At 41.2% G+C, this 22932-nt stretch overlaps 1 protein-coding gene and 1 pseudogene across 1 annotated transcript in view; both read left to right on the forward strand.

Annotated features, from left to right (window-relative positions):
* Window positions 1-22601, forward strand: part of LOC122673348 (all-trans-retinol dehydrogenase [NAD(+)] ADH4-like) — a 34018-nt gene extending 11417 nt beyond the window's left edge. Inside the window, exons 5-9 of the mRNA XM_043871072.1 lie at window positions 5948-6179; window positions 11575-11835; window positions 16073-16208; window positions 16955-17093; window positions 21957-22601. Coding sequence (XP_043727007.1) covers window positions 5948-6179; window positions 11575-11664 — 322 coding nt within the window. The 3' untranslated portion in view covers window positions 11665-11835; window positions 16073-16208; window positions 16955-17093; window positions 21957-22601. The remainder of the gene's footprint in view (window positions 1-5947; window positions 6180-11574; window positions 11836-16072; window positions 16209-16954; window positions 17094-21956) is intronic.
* Window positions 11779-19779, forward strand: LOC122673355 (annotated as a pseudogene).
* Window positions 22602-22932: the final 331 nt, after the last annotated feature.

The following is a 22932-nucleotide window of genomic DNA, read 5'->3' on the forward strand; positions in this document are numbered from 1 at the left end:
CTATATGTCACCCTTAGATTTTGCTGCTGACAGGGCCCACATTGTAAGGCAAGTGCAGAGAAAAAGAGAGCAAGCCAGACAGTCAGGAAAGAAAAAGGAAAATTATTAGAGGGAAAAGAGAAGGTGACTGGCTCTTAAGGAGAACCAGTGTTCTCCCTTTCTGACGGAGTCCTTCTTATATCCCACCAACGAAAAATTCTCTGAAGAGATGGTCACATAGCCGGAGGTCTGGAATCTGGTGGTCTCACAGCTTTGAGAAGTTAGGCGCCAGTGAGATAACAGGGTGCCATTTGGGCAATTTGGTCAGTCTTACAGATCACCGTGATTTATTCTTTGTTTGCGAGGTCGACATAACAAACCATCTTATCAATGAGAGCCCATGTGGGCCCTATCACACATGGGGTCTCATTGTCAGAAAACCCGGGAGGGAAGATCCACCACAACTGGGTGGGCTCCTCTCACAAGCCCACCTCTGGTGGTCCCCCGCCTTGGACCTTGCCAAGAAACTGAGATGAGCTCCACGATGGGACTCTCCACTTGCCTTGCTGGACTGACATCCACACACCAGCCCACATTTCATCCATCAGTTACAAGGGTGAGTGAAATCCCATTCCTTCCGATCTTCTCTCTCTCTCTCTCTCTCTCTCTCTCTCTCTCTCTCTCTCTCTCTCTCTCTCTCTCTTTCTCTCCTCTCGCCTCTTTTCCAAGTCCTAGCGCTAGGCAGGAGGATCCCCACGGCCCTCGGCCTTGCGCCCCATCTGACTTTGAAATAGGGGATGCCCATTTCAAAGCAGACTATTATTACTCTCTGAGAAAGTCCTGAGAATGGACTGAGAATGGCCTTTTCTCTTGGACCTTTCTCCTCGCTTTCTCTTGCCTTTGTCTAACCTCCCTATTCAGGCACAATGGGGAATTCTCAATCCCAGCCCTCAAAATCTACTCCTCTAAGATGCCTTCTCCAAAACCTAAAAGCCTTGGGCTTCCAAGGGGAGATAAGACCAAAAAGGCTTATTTACTATTGTAACACTGGCTGGCACAATACAGACTTAATAACAGGCCCCAATGGCCAGAAAACAAAACTCTCAATTATAATACTCTATGGGACCTCGATAACATCTGCTGCCACAATGACAGGTGGTTAGAAATCCATTGCGATGTTCAGGCTTTCTTCACTCTCCACTCTCGACCCTCTCTCTGTGAATCCTGTTCTACTTCTCAAATGCTCTTAGCCTACTCTGGGCCACATCCTCCTAATACAATGTCTCCCAATTCCTGTTCAGACTTTTCTTCTTCTTCCTTCGACCCGTCCGACCACAGCCCACCCTCTATCGCTCCCAGTCCCCTTGCAGCCGCTCCAGCTCCAGTTCCACAGCCTCCACCTTACATCCCCTCCTCTCTCCCTCCTTCTCAAGGCAGCTCCCAACCCCCATCCCCAGCCTGTGCCTGAAATAAGCTCTGAGATCTCAGCCCCACCCTCTACCCTGAGGGTCCCAAAGCTTTACCCAGACCTCCCTACGTCCCCTCCCCGTAGCCAATCCTGAACAACTTTAACACTGCAGGACTCTGCTCCTTCCCCTGCCCCACGCCTCCCTTTAGGGGAAGTAGCTGGAGCAGAAGGCATTGTTCGAGTTCATGTCCCATTCTCCCTCACCAATCTGTCTCAGATTGAAAAGCATCTTGGCTCCTTCTCTTCATACCCGGATAATTATCTAAAAGAATTCCAGTATCTTATCCAATCTTACGACTTAACCTGGCATGATTATTTACATCATCCTTTCCTCCACTCTTCTCCCAGAAAAGAAGGAATATGGCAAGCCTCTCAGGCGCATGCTGATGAGATACACAGGACAGACGACACCCAGCCTGTAGGGGCCACGGCTGTCCCCTGAGAAGATCCCAACTGGGATTATCAGGCAGGGAGACCTGGGTGAGCAGACCTTAATTACATGGTTGTTTGCCTCACTGTGGGCCTTCAAAAGGCAGGGCATAAAGTCATCAACCTTGATAAGCTCCAGGAAATAACTCAAGGGCTAGACGAAAACCCAGCACAATTTCTAGCCAGGTTAACAGAAGTGTTACAATAATATACAAAATTAGACCCCACTTCAGCAGAGGACACCATTGTCCTTAATACCCATTTTATCTCCCAGTCATCCCCAGATATCCGAAAGAAATGAAAAAAGGCAGAAGGCCCTCAAACCCCTCAATGAGACCTTTTAAATTTAGCCTTTAAGATTTTCAATAACTGGGAAGAATAGGCAAAGCTAGAGAAGGCCCAACAAGCTCAGGCCAAATGCCACCTTTTAGCCCATGCCCTACATGGCGCCAAGCCTCCATCAACCAACAGAGAAAGGAAGCCACCTGGGCCCTGCTTCAAATGCGGCAAAGAAGGTCACTGGGCCCACTCATGCCTAAAGCCAAGGCCCCCTCCAGGTCCATGTCCCAGCTGTGGCAAAACGGGACATTGAAAGGTCGACTGCCCAAATCCCCCTCCAGGGATCCGGACATTCCCCTCCTGGTTCCGAGCAGGAGTCCTCCGACCCAGCTCTGCCCAGTCTCCTCAGACTTGCCACCTTAGACTGAAGGTGCCCAGGGCCCCAGGCCCCGACTCCCATTACCCCTACAGAGCCCAGGGTAACTCTTAGAGCGGCAGGACAGCTTACAAGCCTTCACCAACTGAACTATCCACGAGCTGCTTCTAACTCACTCAGATTATCAAAAACTTCAACCCCACACAAATCCCCTTGACCTGCATTCCAGCCTTTTCTTATCTTACCCCCATGATGTCTTATCTTACGCCCAGGACACCCCTGTCCTTCAGGAAGAAGTTACAGAAGATTGACCTTCGGCCCTTATCCTAAATCAAAACGGCTGGAATGATAGGGCCCACATGGGGTCTAATTGATAAGATGGCTCATTATATCGACCTTGCAAATGAAGAATAAAATCACAGTAATCTGTGAGACTGACCAAATTGCCCAAATGGCATCCTGTTATCTCACTGGCACTTATCTTCTCAAAGCTGCAAGACCAGCAGATTCCAGGTCTCTGGCTATGTGACCATCTCTTCAGAGAATTTTTCATTGGTGGGATATAAGAAGGACTCCGTCAGAAAGGGAGAACACTGGTTCTCCTTAAGAGCCAGTCACCCTCTCTTTTCCCTCTAATATATTTCCTTTTTCTTTCCTGACTGCCCAGCTCACTCTCTTTTTCTCTGCACTTGCCTTACAGCTGTCTGAGCTTCTCTTACTTCAACTGTCTGAGTTTCTTTGAAACCAGCGTAGTCTGAGGTCATAATGAGACAGGGGTTATTTGGACCTCTACTTGGGCAGTTTGAATCTCAGTTTGGGTTTTTACAGAGACTGAGGCAACCTTTCTGGGGCAGGGCGGGGGTGGGGGTGTGTCCCTGACTCAGTTTGGAGCCCCGGGTACGGGGCAAAGTAGGAGGACAGGAGGGAGATGAAGGTTTCATATTCCAATCTACACCCTTAGGACATAAGTCTGGCATGTCTTGCAGAGAGAAAAAGGTCAACACATATGCTCAGTTCAGTTCAGTTCAGTTGAGTCGCTCAGAGTCGTGTCCAACTCTTTGCGAACCCATGAATTGCAGCACGCCAGGCCTCCCTGTCCATCACCAACTCCTGGAGTTTACTCAAACTCATGTCCATCGAGTTGGTGATGCCATCCAGCCATCTCATCCTCTGTCGTCCCCTTCTCCTCCTGCCCCCAATCCCTCCCAGCATCAGGGTCTTTTCCAATGAGTCAACTCTTCACATCAGATGGCCAAAGTATTGGAGTTTCAGCTTCAGCATCAGTCCTTCCAATGAACACCCAGGACTGATCTCCTTTAGGATGGACTGGTTGGATCTCCTTGCAGTCCAAGGGACCCTCAAGAGTCTTCTCCAACACCACAGTTCAAAAGCACCAATTTTTTGGTGCTCAGCTTTCTTTATAGTCCAACTCTCACATCCATACATGACCACTGGAAAAACCATAGCCTTGACTAGACAGACCTTTGTTGGCAAAGTAATGTCTCTGCTTTTTAATATGCTGTCTAGGTTGGTCATGACTTTCCCTCCAAGGAGTAAGCATCTTTTAATTTCATGGCTGCAATCACCATCTGCAGTGATTTTTGGAGCCCCAAAAAATAAAGTCAGCCACTGTTTCCACTGTTTCCCCATCTGTTTGCCATGAAGTGATGGCACCAGATGCCATGATCTGAGTTTTCTGAATGTTGAGGTTTAAGCCAGCTTTTTCACTCTCCTCTTTCACTTTCATCAAGAGGCTCTTTAGTTCCTCTTCACTTTCTGCCATAAGGGTGGTGTCATCTGCATATCTGAAGTTATTGATATTTTTCCCGGCAAACTTGATTCCAGCTTGTGCTTCTTCCAGCCCAGTGTTTCTCATGATGTACTCTGCATATAAGTTAAATAAGCAGGGTGACAATATACAGCCTTGACATACTCCTTTTCCTATTTGGAACCAGTCTGTTGGTATGCTACTGCTACCCATTTTCCCTTGTTTTCTACAGAACTGGTCTAGTTGTAAAACAGTATTATAATTAAGAGACCCTCCAACCGGCCACGGTTCATCTTCCCCCAGTGGATACCGTGGCCATGCAGTATTACATAGGAAGATCAGGCATATCGTCTTTAAGCTCTAAGGATCAAAGCTATCCCAGTTTTTCAGGATACAGTTCAAAGGAGTGAGGCTGGAATTGTTAGCTCCCATCTGTAAGAGAGAAAAAAAGCAACCAGCGCTATCTTTCTACTGGAGGCATCCCTCCCTGCTCTAGATGGGGTGTAGACAGACTTTCCACCAAAGCTTTCCTTCCCTGGTTCGACTTAGTCTGTCCCTTACTGACGCAGGCACCATACTTGTCCCTCCCGGTTCTACCACAGAGACAGGGGTGTAGATGTACTGGGGGTAGACCTGATGGCATCCCAGATTGATTTTTTAGTTCCTTACCTGCCTGTTACCCTCTCACTTCTCCAGAGGATGAGAGAAAAATGCAATGCGTCATGGTAATTTATTCCAAGGCCACACAGATTGGAGCTAGATTTTGAACCTAGGCAGTCTGGGTCCGGAGTCAAAAATCTTAACTGCCTTATTTTTTACTTAGACTATAGAAATGATATATTTATCTTTAATGCTAATTGAAACTAGTTATTTCAGAAGCAAAAATTTTACTACTCATATCTATGCATGCATGCGTGCTCAGTCGCTACTGCCGTGTTGGACTCTTTGTGACTCAATGGACCATAGCCCTCCAGGCTCTTCTGCCAATACTGTGCCTCAATTTACTCATCTATAAAAAGGAGACAATAATAAAACCTACTTCACAGGGTTGTTGCAGATATACAAAAAATGAAGAGACCCTTTTGCAAACCTCTAATAAAATAACAGATTTTGACAACGATAATCAGTTCTTTCTAGCATCACAAAGAGATAAGCTATTACATGCCTCCAGGTGAAAATCCACAACACTATTTTAGCAACAGTCCTACAAAAACATAAAATTTGAATCAGATCAAGCATTTAGATCAAAAATACTAGTTTAGGGGAAATATAGTGATGGAGAAATATGTTAAACCAGATTACAGGAACATTATCAGAAAAATCTAGAGTGAAGAAAATTCTGTAGGACAAATAACTATTTATTCAACAAAAAAACTGTAGGGGAACAAACAAGGGGTAGGGTGAGAACCTATAAATCAAGAGACATAAGAGATATACCAACCAAATGAAATCTGTAGAATTAAAAGAATCTTTTAGAGACATATACTGAAATATTTATAGATGAAACAGTGATGTTTGAGATTTACTTGAAAATAGTCCAAAGTGGGGAGGGTAGGTGCTTGTGTCAGGGAGCACGTAGGTACTTTTTTTCAGAAAAGTAATCAGCTGTCCATCAACTTTACCTTTTTTGTATCTTTTTTTTCCCTAGGCATTTTAAAAATCCTTTGGGTGATCAAAAATTAATGGAAGATGGAACTAGCAGGTTTACCTGCAAAGGAAGACCAATTTACCATTTCATGGGGACCAGTACCTTCAGTCAATACACTGTGGTCTCAGATGTCAACCTTGCCAAACTAGATGACGATGCCAATTTAGAGAGAGTTTGTCTGCTTGGCTGTGCATTTTCAACTGGCTATGGAGCTGTCATCAACAATGCCAAGGTAAAATGGTTAATCACCAGGCTGTGTAAAATAGATGTTACTGGGAGGCAGCATGATAAAGCAGCCAGATTTATCTTCAAAAATTGGCTCGGTCATTCATTACCTTTGTGATTCTAGGCAAGATATTTAACCTCTCCACTCCTCTCGCTCTACTGTAATATCTACTTCAAACAGTTGTGGGGATAATTAAATCATATTACATATGTAACACATCTGGCCCAGAGGCTAGCATATAGTTGGCACCCAGTTCATGTTCATTTCCTTTCCTTTACTAGTATGTTAGATTATTGACTATCCCTGATTTAAGTACAGTCTGCTTAAACATGTCCCCTAAATCTGTCCCTTGTCCTGAGACAGCAGACCTGGTCAAGAGACAACAGAAACTACACCCATATAGCCACTTAGTTTCTCCCTGATGCAGCAGATTCCTCTCTCTCAAATGTAGTAATTCATCTCTATGTCTCACTTTTGCCCCTTTGTGGCTTCAAGGGAGGGTCTCAGATGGCAGCCCTGATGGTGGCAAGATGTGTCCCTGAAATTCCATGTTAGAATTTAGAAGCTTTTACAAAGCTCTTCAACTGACAGACTAGAGAGATGTCACTATCACTTGGATGCTTCAAACAACCTCCTTTTTTTCCTTTTTTTTAAATTTGTACTGCCTGCCTGCAAGAAAAGGCTCCCCTTCCATCCACTCCCACTTCCTCCTCCCTCTGGTGCCACCTGAGAAGCTGGTCCCCAGGCTCCCCTCGCTGTCCCCATGCAGCATTCCAGATCAGTGAACCCACCCCCTTGCCTCCAAGTGCACCCCCCATGGGCAGATCCCAGCACACTATCCATCTTTCTTGTCTTCCTGTCCTTAGTTACCCTCTCTCCATCCGTCCACTAGCACTCACTCTTCGCCTATTTCAAGGGCCTCATTCTGAGCTTTGGGAGGCTGAGAGAAAGCATAGAGCTGCCAGAGTCAGGCACATGTAGGTTCAAACCCCACTCTACCACTTCTGTGGGATTTTGTGTGTTCAGTTGCTAAATTGTATCCAACTCTTTGCAACCCCATGGATTGTAGCCCACAAGGCTCCTCTGTCCCTGTGATTTCCCAGGCAAGAATACTGGTGACCTTCTTATTTGAACCTCCTTGACATCAATCTTTATCCTTTATCTCTAAACTGCAAAATGCAACCAGAGTGATCTTCCTAAACAAAATCTGGAGATTTCATTCCCCTTTTCCTTCAATATGCTAGTCATTCTTTCCATTTCCTTTCATGGCTCACTGTTCCCCTGGGCCTGACCCCCAGTCTCTGGGTTCTAAATGTGGCCTCTAGACTTTTCACACCTGGCTCCCACCAACACTGCCTGGAAAGCTCCCCCACTTCTTCTGTCTGACTCCATTTATTTGTCACTTCCTGTTGGAAACCTACTCCATCCTCCCAGGCATGCACTGGGCATCCCTCACAGTTTTCCCTAAAGTATCTGTATTTAACCCTTTCTTCCTTCTTATCACACTATGGAGAAATTTCCCACTTATTTCTCCTTCCTATTAGATGATTTGCTCCATAAGGACAAGTTGTGATGGCTCTGGAGCCTAGCCTTGTGCCTGGCACATAGTATGAGCTTGGAAAGTTTTCAGCAAGTGAACGAATAAAGCCAGGTTCATATGTAACCCCTAAAACATCTTGGTGAGGATTGGTCCTCAGCTTTGCAATCCAACTATTGTTTTTTATAAGATTACATAGAGTTGTTCAGTGTCAAGAAAATTAAGTCAGCCTAACCAAAATAAAAGGCTGATCTAGTAGCCAAAATAAAAAGATACGACTGAGAATTATATCAGTCAAGCAGATAGGGATGCTACTCTTGGCTCTCAGTATATTATCTCCTTCCAAAAATTCATTCATTCATTGACAAAAATTTAAGACTATATGGGAAGTCAAACTATAATCTGAAGGCTCCTACAGGAAGGGTATTGTTAGTTGGGTGGAGTTAAGAGCTGATGTGACCCTAGCAGTCAAGGCATATTTTCCTCTAGATAACACTGGAGACACAGGAAAGAATTACAGCTCTTTGCTATAATCACCACCACCACCACCACCACAGCTACCTTTTCACCCTGCCCATTTCTGGACTCCAAGTTGACTATCACCTTCTACCACTGTAGTCTTCCTTCAGGGATACTAACACTTGAGATTCAGCAATAATTTTCTTTTAAATCTAGTCAGTTCAGTTCAGTTCAGTCGCTCAGTCATGTCCGACTCTTTGCAACCCCATGAACCAGGCCTCCCTGTCCATCACCAACTCCCAGAGTCCACCCAAACCCATGTGCACTGAGTCGGTGATGCCATCCAACCATCTCATCCTCTGTCGTCCCCTTCTCCTCCTGACCTCAATCTTTCCCAGCATCAGGGTCTTTCCCAATGAGTTAGTTTTTCACATCAGGTGGCCAAAGTATTGGAGTTTCAGCTTCAGCATCAGTCCTTCCAATGAACACCCAGAACTGATCTCCTTTAGGATGGACTGGTTGGATCTCCTTGTAGTCCAAGGGACTCTCAGGAGTCTTCTCCAACACCACAGTTCAAAAGCATCAATTCTTTGGTACTCAGCTTTCTTTATAGTCCAACTCTCACATCCATACATGACCACTGGAAAAACCATAGCCTTGACTAGATGGACCTTTATTGACAAAGTAATGTCTCTGCTTTTTAATATGCTGTCTAGGTTGGCCATAGCTTTCCTTCCAAGGAGTAAGTGTCTTTTAATTTCATGGCTGCAATCACCATCTGCAGTGATTTTGGAGCCCAGAAAAATAAAGTCAGCCACTGTTTCCACTGTTTTCCCATCTATTTGCCATGAAGTGGTGGGACCGGATGCCATGATCTTAGTTTCCTGAATGTTGAGCTTTAAGCCAACTTTTTCACTCTCCTCTTTCACTATCATCTAGTCAAAGCTTACCTAAATTCCCAGAATCTCTCCTCCCTGCTGTTGAAGAACAGCTAATCCACTTCATGAGATGCTCAAGAAAGAGAAATAAATTTGATAGGAACAAGTAAAAAGAAGTGAATTGTCAGTAATCTAGACAAAAGGCAAGAGCTTTAATAATTTTTAATTTACCCCTGAGAAGAAAAATGATGCAATAACTCTGATTAATTATTAAGGACCATTCCCCCACCATCACCAGAACTCCTTGTTCTTTTTAATCTGTTTGTATCCTTTATTGCCAAATTAATTACATTTCATAGAGATCTTTGAAAGCATAAAAATGTCCTAAGAATTTTGTCTGTATATAGATAATCATACACCATTTAAAGTTCTATTTTTAAATGGGGTTATACCTTATAACCTTCCCTTGCGGTTCAGATGGTAAAGAGTCCACCTGCAATGCAGGAGACTGGGCTTCAAGCCCTGGGTCGGGAAGATCCCTGGGAGGAAGGCATGGCAATCCACTCCAGTATTCTTACCTGGAGAATCCCATGGATAGAGAAGCCTGGTGGGCTACAGTCGATGGGGTTGAATAGAGTCGGACATGACTAAGCAACTAACACAAACAAAAAAACAATCAATACTTTATAATGACCCCCCCACCTTGAACTGCAGTTAAAGACACTTTTACACACAGGTGTCCAGTTGTATAACACAATTGGTACAGTGTATTCAGCTTATACACTGTTGTGAGCTAAGCACAACTGTGTACAACACTGCTTCAGTGAGAAAAATGCACGTCTACTTCCAATTAGACTTACTGGCGAGCTTTATAACAGTCTCTGGAGAAATATATTTGGAAATATTCTGAATATTTGCAAAATATATATATTCTTTTTCCCTGAGTGGCAAAAGCCAGTGTATGCATGTCTAGTATGACACATAAACTAAAGTAAAATAGTCTCTCTTTCCTTAATGGTTTTGTTTTCAAATTAGAATATATCAAGGACTTTTCCTGGACACATTTTCTCTTTCTCTTGGGTTTATGCTTTTAATTCTAACAGTTTCTTATCACCACTGGAAAATATTAATTGAACATATCTCTGTATAGTATTTTTCCCACTATACCACTCAACAAAATAACATATTCCAGCCACAGCAGCTTTCCTTGTCATCTCACATATGTTTCTGTTGCATTTAATGTAACAAACATTCTCTAAAGCTAAAACATACAGAAGACTCCTTGATAGCAACATGAAAGATTATATGCCCTCAAAGATTTTAGTCCACATGCACACACACAAAATCATTCAAAACTAATTTTAAATTATATGATATAGAAAAAGCAGAAAGGTGGGTACTAATTTCTAATTGTAGAATCAAGAAACATTTCAAGGGTAGAGTGTGATTCAAGTTAGGCCTAGACATACAGGTTATATTTTAATTAAAGGAAATAAGGTGAAAAGCACATCAAGTTGAGGGAGCAGCATGAACCAAGACATGGGGAAAGAAAACTGCAACATTTGGCTGTAGTTGTAGTACTGCGATTATCATGGTGAAGAAGTAGAAAGGTATCAGACCAAGATAATAAAAATCCTTCAATGCCATGCAAAGACATACCTTCTTTGTTCCATTTGAATGAAGTGATGGTTTGGGATGATCAAGTTAATTCACATTTAGAGACATGTTATTGGTCATTCAAAACCAATCACAACATTAATACCAAAAAACCAAAAAAGACCTATTAGAAATACAGATGTCAAATTACTTGTGACCTTTTTTTGATCTATATCTTATTTAAATTTAAACTTTTATTTTATAATGCAATATAGTTGATTTACAATGTTGTGTTAATTTCAGGTGTATAGCGAAATGATTCAGTCATACATATATCCATATGTAAATAGTGCTGCAATGAACACTGGGGCTTGTGATCTATTTAAAGTGAAGTTGCTCAGTTGTATCCAACTCTTTGCAATCCCATGGGCTGTAGCCTTCCAGGCTCCTCTGTCCATGGGATTTTCCAGGCAAGAATACTGGAGTGGGTTGCCATTTACTTCTCCAGGAGATCTTCCTGACCCAGGGATTGAACCCAGGTCTCCCACATTGCAGGCAGACGCTTTACCGTCTGAGCCACCAGGAAGATCTATTTTAAAAAGAAATCAATAAGCCCTTTAAAATGTGTGGGCTTTAGTTTTTGTTCTCATAACACTAAAGGGAAAAGTAAGACAAGAGAATGATTTTTTCTTGGGTTTGTAGAAATATGAGCCGGTAATTCTAATTCTAATAGCCTTCAAATGTTTCTTCAAATTTAGCCAGTGATTCATACATTTTCACATTGGCAAATTTCCCCCATTTAGCTATATCATTTAGCTTTACAACAGACGGGCTTTTATATCTTTGTTCCTGTCCCCACTTCACTCTGTTCCTTTTTCAAAAAATGGGACCAGCTGCTTGAAAAGTTAATTTATAATGTTCTTGCCTGCAGGTCACACCTGGTTCTACCTGTGCCATCTTTGGCCTAGGAGGTGTCGGTCTCTCTGCTGTAATGGGTTGTAAAGCATCAGGAGCTTCCTGAATCATAGTTATTGACATCAATAGTGAGAAGTTTACAAAGGCGAAAGCCCTTGGAGCCACTGACTGTCTCAATCCTAAAGACCTAGACAAACCCATTCAAGAGGTCATCGTTGAAATGACCAATGGAGGTGTGGATTTTGCCTTTGAGTGTGTAGGAGGAGCTAAAATCATGGTATGTATATTTTATAATAGGATATAATAAACATTGCTTATTGACATAATTAACATTGAAATATGTTTATATCTAATAATAATACTTATGTATATATAAGTTAAGTTTATATAAGCAATACTTATTAATATATTAGATGCCATTATATGTTACATAACATAATTTTTATTTGTTATATTGCTAATTACTACTTAATATTAATGTGTTATTAACATTTGTTTATTCTTTCACTTAAAATTCAGCAAAAAACATTAAGAGAAAACTTAGAAATTAAAACTTTATAAAAGAATTGTGCCTATGAGAAGTGAGGGAACAAGAAAAGGCAGTCCTAGAAGAGGGAATAGAGAGGGTGACTGGTGTCCCTCCTAACAGCCAAAGGTATCCACTCTCACATTAAAGTACAGCCAGGAGAGGTTAGCACCCTGCAAACAAGCCAGTTGTGTCCATCAGATCTAAATAAATGGGCTGCAGAATTAGGTCCAAATTATGTATGAAATTTTCAATTAAAAAATCAACAAGCTGCAAAATTAAATCTAAATCCGTTTTTCCTAAACACTACAATTTTGATTCACTCAGATTTCTTCTCCTCTCAGGACAGGAAAGGAGGGCCCTTCTAAGTGCAGGGTCCACACCTCTAGTCCTGTCTGTTCTGCTCCAAAAGATGGGATAAAGAGCCAACAGCCAACGAAGGGATTAGTTAGCCTCCATAGTGTGTAGCCTTAGCCTAGAGTCAACAGGGCTACAAAGTGTGTGTGTATGCTGGTCACTCAGTCATGTCCGACTCTTTGTGACCCCATGGACTGTAGCCCACCAGCCGCCTCTGTCCATGGGATTTCCTAGGCAAGGATACTGGAGTGGGTTGCCATTTCCTTCTCCAGGGGATCTTCCCGATCCTGGGAGGAACCTGGGTCTCCACACTGCAGGCGGATTCTTTACCATCTGAATACCAGGGATCGCAAAGAGGCAGACACTACTGGGCACTGGGAGGCTGTAAAGAATGCAGTTCTGTACTTCAGTCTCCCAGGAGCAGGCTTTGCTGATTCCTCTCCTCAGTTCTCACCTGACATGTCTTCCCCAGGAGAGAAGGGAAACTGGGAAGAGCTGCTGAGAGCAACAGGCTGCCCTTCCTGGGCCTTTCCTCTCAGAATGGTTTCACTGCAAATAGCGTGACTGCTTAAGAGAGGATCTGGCCGGTAATAAGCGTATGCATGCATGTGCTCGTTGCTCAGTTCTGTCTGACTCTTGTGACTCCACAGACTGTAGCCCACCAGGCTCCTCTGTCCACGGGATTCCTAGGCAAGGACACTGGAGTGTGTTGCCATCTCCTCTTCTAGGAGATCTTCCCGACCCGTGTCTTCTGCATTGGCAGATGGATTCTTTACCACTGCACCACCTGGGAAGGACTCAATAAATGCTAGCTATTACTGAAATTCATGCAGGGAGGGTTCCTTGTCCTGCACTGCTCCTCTGCATCCAACGCTTCAGGCCCTACTTTTATAATTGTCCTTGGAGCCTGAGGACTGCAATGTGCCACATCCATTCCTCCACTTCCCACAGCTCACATGCTTCACAAACACTGAAATTCAGCCCATTTAACCTTATTTTTCTAGTACAGAGATTCTCAAAACTGGTTATACTTTAGAAGTATCTGGGGAGTTGTTTTTCAGTGTCAATGAATAGACCCATACCCAGGATATTCTCATGCACTGGGGACCCAAGTACTAATATTTTTTACAAGTTTCTCAAGCTGAGAACCACTGATCTAAATCTTTCAGGTTCCAATATTATCTTATTTATTATACCAAGAAATGCATTTTAAATTATGGAACAGAATCACACTAGAGAATCCAAATTAAAAAAGATGGGTTTATTTAACCACAAAAAATGAACTGCCTACCCTTACACCAAGGGAAAGGAAAGCTAAATTTCTAGGTTGTGGAAGAGATTCCAGTAATGGGTATGAACTTGATTCCGATGACTTCTAATGCTCTAAAGCAGCCTAAGAAACCCAACAAAACAATTAGAAATTTACAATAATGGACAGTTTTATAAGATTTTGAGGATTAAAAATAATTCTCATCAAAAGTTATCAGAGGCTATTAAATAAAACCATGTATTTGCATATAATACCTATTTAACTAAGTCATATTTATGGAGGTCAATTCCCTGCTTGGAGAAAAGCTCAGAAATGTAGAAAAAGGCAATAGGAAAGATATTAAATTTAAAAATAAAGAGGAGGGTTCCTTGGCGGTCCAGTGGTTAAGACTCCACACTTCCACTGCAGAGGGCACAGGTTCAATCCCTGGCCGGCAAACTAAGATCCCTAAGCCACATGGCACTGCCAAACCCAAAATGGGAATAATCTAAGTAGCTCCCTAAAGATAACAAGCAGTGCCAGTGTTGTTTTCCTCTCTCTGTGGGTCCTTCTGTACAATATTCATTAAACAAAAATGCTTCTGCCATACAAGAAGTGTAGAAAGTAAAAGAGTTGCTATTTAGAAATGTTAGAAATTTTCAAAACTATAAATAAACACAGATTCAAATAAAGATTTCAAAACACATTCTAAAAGTTCTAAGTCATTTTCCATCCCTAGTAAGACAGACAGAGACAGCAAGAGAAGAGGGAGAGAATATACTGTACTTCAGACTGCTTCTTTCATATAGTGATCAGTGATGAAAACGGTATTTCTATTGGAACTTTTGTAAAGTCACCTCGACAAGTGAGAATCAAGTTGACCATGTACTATGGCAAAGGAGAAGAAAATGGCAACCCACTCCAATACTCTTACCTGGAAAATCCCACAGACGGAGGAGCCTGGTAGGCTACAGTCCATGGGGTCGCAGAGAGTCTGACACAACTGAGCAACTTCACTTCACTCACTTCACTCACTTCACTCACTTCACTCACTTCATACTTTATCACTGGAGAAGGAAATGGCAACCCACTCCAGTATTCTTGCCTGGAGAATCCCATGGACAGAGGAGACTGGTGGGCCATGGTCCATGGGGTTGCAGAGAGTTGGACATGACTGAAGTGACTGAGCATGCATGGCAAAGGATATGGGGTAAATTATACTTTTCTTCTACAACATTAGTCTCAAAAGAGTTTAAAATGTTCAACTGTACCACACGGCTTCTATGTGGAATGGCCATCCACAAGTTTATATTTTTCTTAAACTTATTTATGTTTTCAATCTTGGCATTTCATATTAACTCCAAACCTGCAGTGGGTTAAAATAACGGTATTTTTTCTTCTCTTCTGCAAAGATCAGTGCAAATCCTCTGGGCCCCTGTTTTCCATGTGGTGACTTAGCAATGAAGGAAGTTCTAATTTACAGCTTTACAATCTCAACACGAGTTTCTCTTGGTTGTTAGAGCAGAGGGATAGCTGGCAGGTTGCTCACTGGCTTTTCCATTTTGGCCGGGAAATGGCACACATCACTCTGGCCTATAGCCCAGAACTAGTCACGTGACTCTATATAACTGCAGGAGAGCTAAAAACTATAGGGAAGCAGATGAAATGTTTAATGAGCAGCAGCCACTGTCATTTTCTGTTTAACTGTTTTGTCTTCTGTTTTAAACAGCATTTCTTTTAATTTATCTCTACATTGAGATCTATTAAGTTCATAGTATATGCTTCATATTTACTTATTCACTCTCTCTTCATGACTTAATTTGGATCCTAAGCCTCTGGAATTGCAAATATGTTTGCATATTCCATTGTAGATGGTCAAAAACTTGTTGATTCGAGTTTACAATATCGTCTATACATCTTTCCTTAACTTCATGTATGTGTATTTTTCTTGACATACAATGAAATACACTATAGGTTCAGCATAACTGTGGTGTTAAACAGAGTAAAATATGTTTTGTTTCACTTAAATATCATTTTTTTATATTTATAGCAAAATAAGTTTATTTTTTATTATTCATTTTATTTATTTATTCTTTTAATTTACATGTATTCCCCATCCTGATCCCCCCTCCCACCTCCCTCTCTACCCAATCCCTCTGGACCCAGACACTTAAATATCATTTTTGATGATGTTCAAAATTTTATTGGATGTGCTATCTGAAACAGAACATAAAGTGACTCAAGTCTCAATCTCTATTATGACCATAAGGTCATAATGCAGAATTGTGTAAATTTTCCCTGAAGCATTGAACACACTCACATTGCAGTTCATGTTCTACTTTTCTACCTACTCAGCTAATCTTTTTTTGTTTGACCTTCCAGAGAGAAGCCCTGGACAGTGTAACAGTAGGCTGGGGAGTATGCACTATCATTGGAGTAAACATTGGTGACAATGGATTGAATGTTTCTGCAGTGGAGCTATTAATGGGCCGTACTCTAACTGGAACAAGCTTTGGTGGTCAGTTTTTGTTTTCTTTTTTCTTCATGCTGCTGCTAAGTCACTTCAGTAGTGTCCGACTCTGTGCACCCCCATAGACAGCAGCCCACCAGGCTCTCCCATCCCTGGGATTCTCCAGGCAAGAACACTGGAGTGGGTTGCCATTTCCTTCTCCAGCTCATGAAAGTGAAAAGTGAAAGTGAACTCTCTCAGTTGTGTCCAACTCTTAGCGACCTCATGGACTGCAGCCTACCAGGCTCCTCCGTCCATGGGATTTTCCAGGCAAGAGTACTGGAGTGGGGTGCCATTGCCTTCTCCTAGTAGTACTCAAATTATCAAAATGAATGTTGTTGAAAGAAAAAATATTTTTTTAAATATTGAGTACCTAGAACATATCTGAAGACTACATGAAAGCTATTTATTCTATTGGTTACTTAAAAGTAAACAGAATTTTTATAGAAGGATAACTGTAATTTGCAAATTGAAATCCAATTTACATTAAAATAGACCAATATAGGGGAACAAAAGGTAGACTTGGATCAAACAGATAATTCCTTATCTAGAAATAGGAAATAATCTTGAATTTTCTTGAAGAAAAATTTAATAGATAAAAAATACAAAAAAAAAAAATTAAAGATGGCAGGGGGATAATCTATTTTAAACAACCCATATATGACCTAAAAATTTCATTCATTTGACAAACACTGGTTAAACTATCCCTTCACGTCAAGACCCATGTGTTTATTTGACATTTTGGGCAATTACAGGTTGGAAAGGTGTCACTTCTGTTCCAAAGTTGGCTGCTGACTACAAGAATAAGAAATTGGATTTGGATGCATTGGTATCCCATACCCTACCTTTTGACAAAGTCAATGAGGCATTTGACCTAATGTACCGAGGAAAAAGGTAAATTATCAAATGAGTGAGCAGTCTGAAAAATCTTTACAAAGATTCTATTTTCATTTGATGTTGAAAACTAATCAGTTTGTCTTTTCTGACACTTTCCACATTATCAGAAGTACTCAAAACCCTTAAAAGATTAAATAGTGGTCATTTGGAAAAAAGAAAACTTCCTACTCTATCTCCATAATATCATGGAGTATATTAAGTCATGTCTGGTTCTTTGAGACTCCATGGACTGCACCACACTAGGCTTCCCTTGTCTTTCACTATCTCCCAGACAGTCTTTCACTGTCTCTCACTATCTTCTCTCTCTTTCACTAACTCACTCTCTCTTTGCTCAAAGTTATGTCCAGAGTCAGTGATGCCTTCTAACCATCTCATCCTCTGTCACCCACTTCTCTTCCTGCCCTCAATCTTTCCCAGCATCAGGGTCTTATCCAATGAGTCTGCTCTTCACATCAGATGGCCAAAGGATTGCAGCTTCAGCTTCAGCATCAGTCCTTCCAATGAATATTCAGAGTTGATTTCCATACATTGTTCCAAAATAGAGTGATGGTATAAACTGACACACATTTTTCCCTTCATAAACAATTTTTAACTCAGTTGGGGCTACTCTGGAGAGAGAGTGATTTCTAGATTATAATGTCAGGTTCCTTTGGTACATTATTGCCCTGGATCTGAAATCATTGTGGTCTGCAATCGACATAGAAGGCCCACTCCAGGCCCTTCATTATCAGATTCAAATGAAAACCATGAAAATGTGAGCAGTGGGGGGCAGATGTCCAATATGTCAAGGATGTCCCAACTCCCTCATTTTCTAGGTTTTTCATGGGTATCCTGTAAGTAATTCAAGTCTACAATTTCAGCTACATTGTGCTCTCTTGGCACAGACCCTAAGAACTGATTTATAAAAGTGTCCCAATTATAGGATCCCTAGTAACTGGGGAGTAAGACTAGGATCAATGATTTTGGTTAAAATAACCACAGCACTAGTCAACGGGAGCAAAGGACAAAACACCAGGAACAGTATTAAATAGAGAAAATGCAAAAAGGCAACAAAAAGAAAATATATCACAAAAGAGGCAGGGGAAAAGCATACAGTTAAATGACAGGAATATGAAGCAGAGAATAAATGTTGCAAAAGAAGAAAATAGATCCACAGTGTGAAGACCCAGGATATTTCCTGGGGAAGAAACCTGAGAAAATATCTCTACTACATGAACTTCCTAATTTGCAAATGTGTTCACTGCAACATATCAAAAGGAACTTCAATAAAAAGAAAGGAAATCATCCCTGCTGAGTGAGGTGAAGACGATTTTCTTTGCAGTTTGAGAGCAGACTCCCTGTGTTTTCAGATAGCTTAATAGAAAAGGGATGTGTGAAGAAGAAACTGAATCTCTTGCATGGATTTCTGCAAACAGAAATAAAGAAGCAGTTATGTGACTATGTAAATTACATAAAGAAGAATTATCAGTGGAGGGCTACCTGGCTAAAATCAAATCCTTTTTATATAAAGATCTGTCTTTGGAGAACAGAGTTCAGGCTTTCAGTTGGGAAGTGAATGGATGTCTAGAAAACAAGTGGTAAAGACTGCAGAATGAGGACAGCAAAGGAAAACGAGTCCCCCAAACTTGTTTCTAAACTTTGTATACCTAGAAAAAGCCAGTCTGATGAGAAACAAAGTTTAGGCCAACCCAGGATTATAAGGTAAACTACCGGGCAGACCACCATCACATCTCGTTCCGCAAGGAGACCCGAGGAAGGAATTGAAAGATCAAAATTGGACAATTTTATCAATGAAGAAGAAAAGAACCAAGAGGAAAAAAACCATAAAGTCACATCCAGAGAACCAGTTGCTAGACCACTCGCTGCAGAAGAACCAGAAAGAGTAAAATCCATAAACACACTTGGAAATGGAAGAACAAAGAGAGGAAGAGATATAGAAGTCAAGCAAATAACCAATACCTAAACAGAAATCTAAGGAGGAGCCACACAGAACCAAAAGTTCAGGCTGAAATGGATAAAGGAGATAAGAAAGATGGAAAGAAACACAGAAGACAGCCCAAAGATTCTAGCTGCCAGAGACCTGAAGAAAAATAACCTGAAAGAGTAAAATCACAAGTTTCTCATTACACAGATAATGATAAAAAATTCTGGAAACTGGAAGTCCAAGATTAAAGTGCCAGCAGAGAGGAGAAGAGATGCAAAACTACATCCAAAGACCCAACTGAGAAAAAGAAAAAACAACTCAAACTAAAACAGTGGTGTCCTCCAAGACCAACCCTCTGAAGTGCATTCAATGCAGACAGTACCTGGATGACATCACATCAGACCTCTTGGAGCTGTTCCTAGTAGGCAAATGTGAAGACATGTAGCTTTTCATACATTCACAGCAAAGTAAAGGTCTAGAAAGTTCTGTCAGAAAACTAGGCCTTGGTGGGGGCATGGATTCTGATGCCCTGATGGCAGAGGATGATAGGGAGACCTATATCTACAAGCAGTGGTATGATCAGGACTATGAGAGATTTGAGTTCCCTCCAAAAACTCAGCTGATGGAGAAAAAGTAAAAAGTCTACACAAGCTGTGCTTATCTGACTGAAATGAGGCAAGAAGAAATTCCCAAGATCACAGAGCAGCTTGAGCACCTGGATGGCTGAGTTCCCTACAGCTCAGTTACCAAGCATGTCATTCAATATCAAGTGGGTCAAAAAAAAAAAATATATCAAGTGGGTCAAAGTGTATATACTTCTACCCTGAGGCCTTCACGTTGGACATGCAGCTGTCCAGTCCTGTAAAACACTCACAGAAGGAGCCTATGGATGAAGATCTGAATCCAGAATCCCATAAGAAATACATCAGACTACGTCAAAGGCAGAGACCTGGACACCCATGAGCTATACTGAACTGGCCACATAAGACATCTTCTGTATCAAGAGTAATGGCAAGTTCAATGAGAGAGACATCAAGTTCAGACAAGTTTTACAGGTTGGCAGAGGCCTCTGCTCTTCCAGGAGGCAGTAGACTCTGCCAGAAAATCGTGCCTACAATGGAGTTGTAACATCGCACACATGGTGGTGTTTTAAGGTAGAGGTAGTTCTTTTTCCAAATGTTTCTAATTATCTGGGGGTACTGACAATGACCATAACTATCTGTCATAGAGCTCTTTCTGCAAAAGAAATCCATGAGCAGAAGTCCAGCGAATAACAAAAGCACAGGGGTGGAATGTGTGGGCTCTGTCTGAGCCACCTCCCCAGCGATCCTTGAGTTCCGTTTATGACTATCTGCACTCTGCTCCTTCTCATGAGTCCCTCCCCACTCCCTGCTCTTCCTGGGCTCTCCTTCCTTCCTTTTCATAGGGTCTCTCCCTGTCCACACTTTTCCTAATCTCTTGACTTCACTCAGCCTTTTTCTGGGATCCTAACAGTGGTTAGGAGCTAACCTGAAACTAATCCATACAGATATAAAGTTGCTTTACTTCCTAGCTATTACAAAGTGAAGATTTTATAGAGAAAAAAAAAGAAAAGGAAAAATAAGCATTATTCTTTAAGATACAAGGAGTAACTTAGTGTGTAAGCCCCACAATATCTTGTACAATCTCAATAACCCTGTAAGCAGTATTCATCACATTAGGAGTTGGATTAGGATTTAGAGCCTTACTGGGCTTCTCTAGTGACTCAGATGATAAAGAATCTGCCTGCAATGTGGAAGGCCTTTGATCCCTGGGTTGGGAAGATCCCCTGGAGAAGAGAACAGTTATCCACTCCAGTATTGTAGCCTGGAGAATTCCTTGGACAGAGGAGCCTGGAAGGCTACAGTCCATGGGGCTGCAAAGAGTCGGACATGACTGAGCAACTTTCACTTTCACTTTAGAGCCTTACTGGCATTCATAGCTCCTCCAGCACTCTTTTTCTCAGTCATGGAATATTTCCACAAGGCCTACTAAGTAGCAGCCAAACGGAAAATGTTGCACTACTTTATCAATACCTGGGCAAGACTCCCACACTATACCATGTAGGCCTGATAATCAGCGGTAAAATGGAGGCCGAGGGGTAGACCACCTGAATGAGGTCTTCTGCTTCCCCCTGGCTCACCAAGAAAACCAGCTGACTGCCCACACAGCTAGAAAGGTGGCAAAAGAGAAGGCAGAGGATGGGCCTCCCCAGGGACGCTGACTATACAGGAACAGGAAGTACGATTGAGGTTAGACCCTCCTGCCATACCAACTGCATAGTAGCAAGGAAGTGGAAGGAACACAACACCCAGTTGGCCTCTTAAGGTGCAATGACCCTGACTTATGGTGCAGAAAGGCTGCAGAAGTTCTTCCATCGGAAAGTGTAGCTCCAGGTCCTGGGTGAAAACAGTATGTATGCTGGCAACCTGCTAATGCCAGGGATTTCACAGCTCCAACAGTAAGGTCCAGGAGAAGCTTCTACATTTCTAAAACAGTAGAAGTCTTTAAATTCTCCGAAAGCAACATTCCAACACATCAACCACTCACTTTCTTGATGCCCAATTTTCTCTAAGCTACAGGAGAGCCAAGAACAGTTAGCCCAAGATGAAAATCACAGTACAGTATCAACTGTAGTGGAGTGCTCTACTTCTCTATAACACCAATGGGCAACAAGAACTTTGCCCAGAGTCAAGTGAGCGTCCACAATTTTCTCCCAGCTTACTAACACCATATGAAATATTAGTAATGTCATGAATGGAAGTGGTTGACAAGATAAAAGAAATTAGGCTTAGCAAAGTAGGTATCTGTACAGAAATATTAAACTGAATCTTGAAACAAACAAAAAAATTATTTGTAGGTTTTGGTGAAATTTACCATGAAAATTATACTGATTGTTGTTTTATTATTATTAACAGCATTCGGACAGTCCTGCTCTTTTGACAACACCAGGAACAATTTGGAATACTAGCTGACTAAATCTGAATCTGTCTGGTTAATCCATTCCTGATATGATGAATAATGATAGCCATGAGTTTAAACACATATTTGCAGTTAACACCTAATATTAAATAGCTATAAAGATTATAGCATTTGTATCTATAAAATATATCAATATCTCCTATGTTAAATAACTATGATTGTTGATATGTTTATGAATAGTCATATGATGTTTGGGCATTGTTTAAAACTAGTTCTGGAGAGCTGGAAGTGGGGAATAAAGGGGTCATAAATAAAACTAGACTGTCTATATGTTTATAATTTTTTAGGTGGGGTGATAAATATATGGGGTTTCATTATACTGCTCTCTCTACTGTTGTATATGTTTAAGTTTTTCCATAATAAAAAGCTTTTTATCAGAAAAAAATCATTATGTATATGTAGACTGTAATAAGATACATATATCATTAAAACGGATATCATATATGTAACACAATTTACAATAAGTAACAAGCTACTCTTCCTTAATTAGTTGCTAAATAATTTTAATATCTGCTAATTTCTCTTAGCTCCACTTCACCACTGTGAACTATAATCACAAGTAGTGGGATATCAGAAACTATATAAATGAGTGTATATATATATATATATATGTATATGTAAAGATTTTTTAAAAGAAAATATATTTATACTCTCTAATTTCCATTTTTATTAAATAAGTCCCCCTTTTTTCTTTCATAACTATCACAATGTACAATGTGAACATCTATTTACTAAATTTGTACTAAATAATCTATTAATAATTTGTATTAATCTATTTTCTATATTCAACTAGAAATTACAAAGAACAATGTACTTATATAAATGTAAATAAAGCTATTAATAGTTGCAAGACATAATAGACAATAAGATTTATATGAAAAGCAAAATGAGAGTTCTCAAACTATTATACTA

The sequence above is a fragment of the Cervus elaphus genome, chromosome 17 (genome assembly GCF_910594005.1).
Source record: "Cervus elaphus chromosome 17, mCerEla1.1, whole genome shotgun sequence".
Classification (NCBI taxonomy): domain Eukaryota; kingdom Metazoa; phylum Chordata; class Mammalia; order Artiodactyla; family Cervidae; genus Cervus; species Cervus elaphus.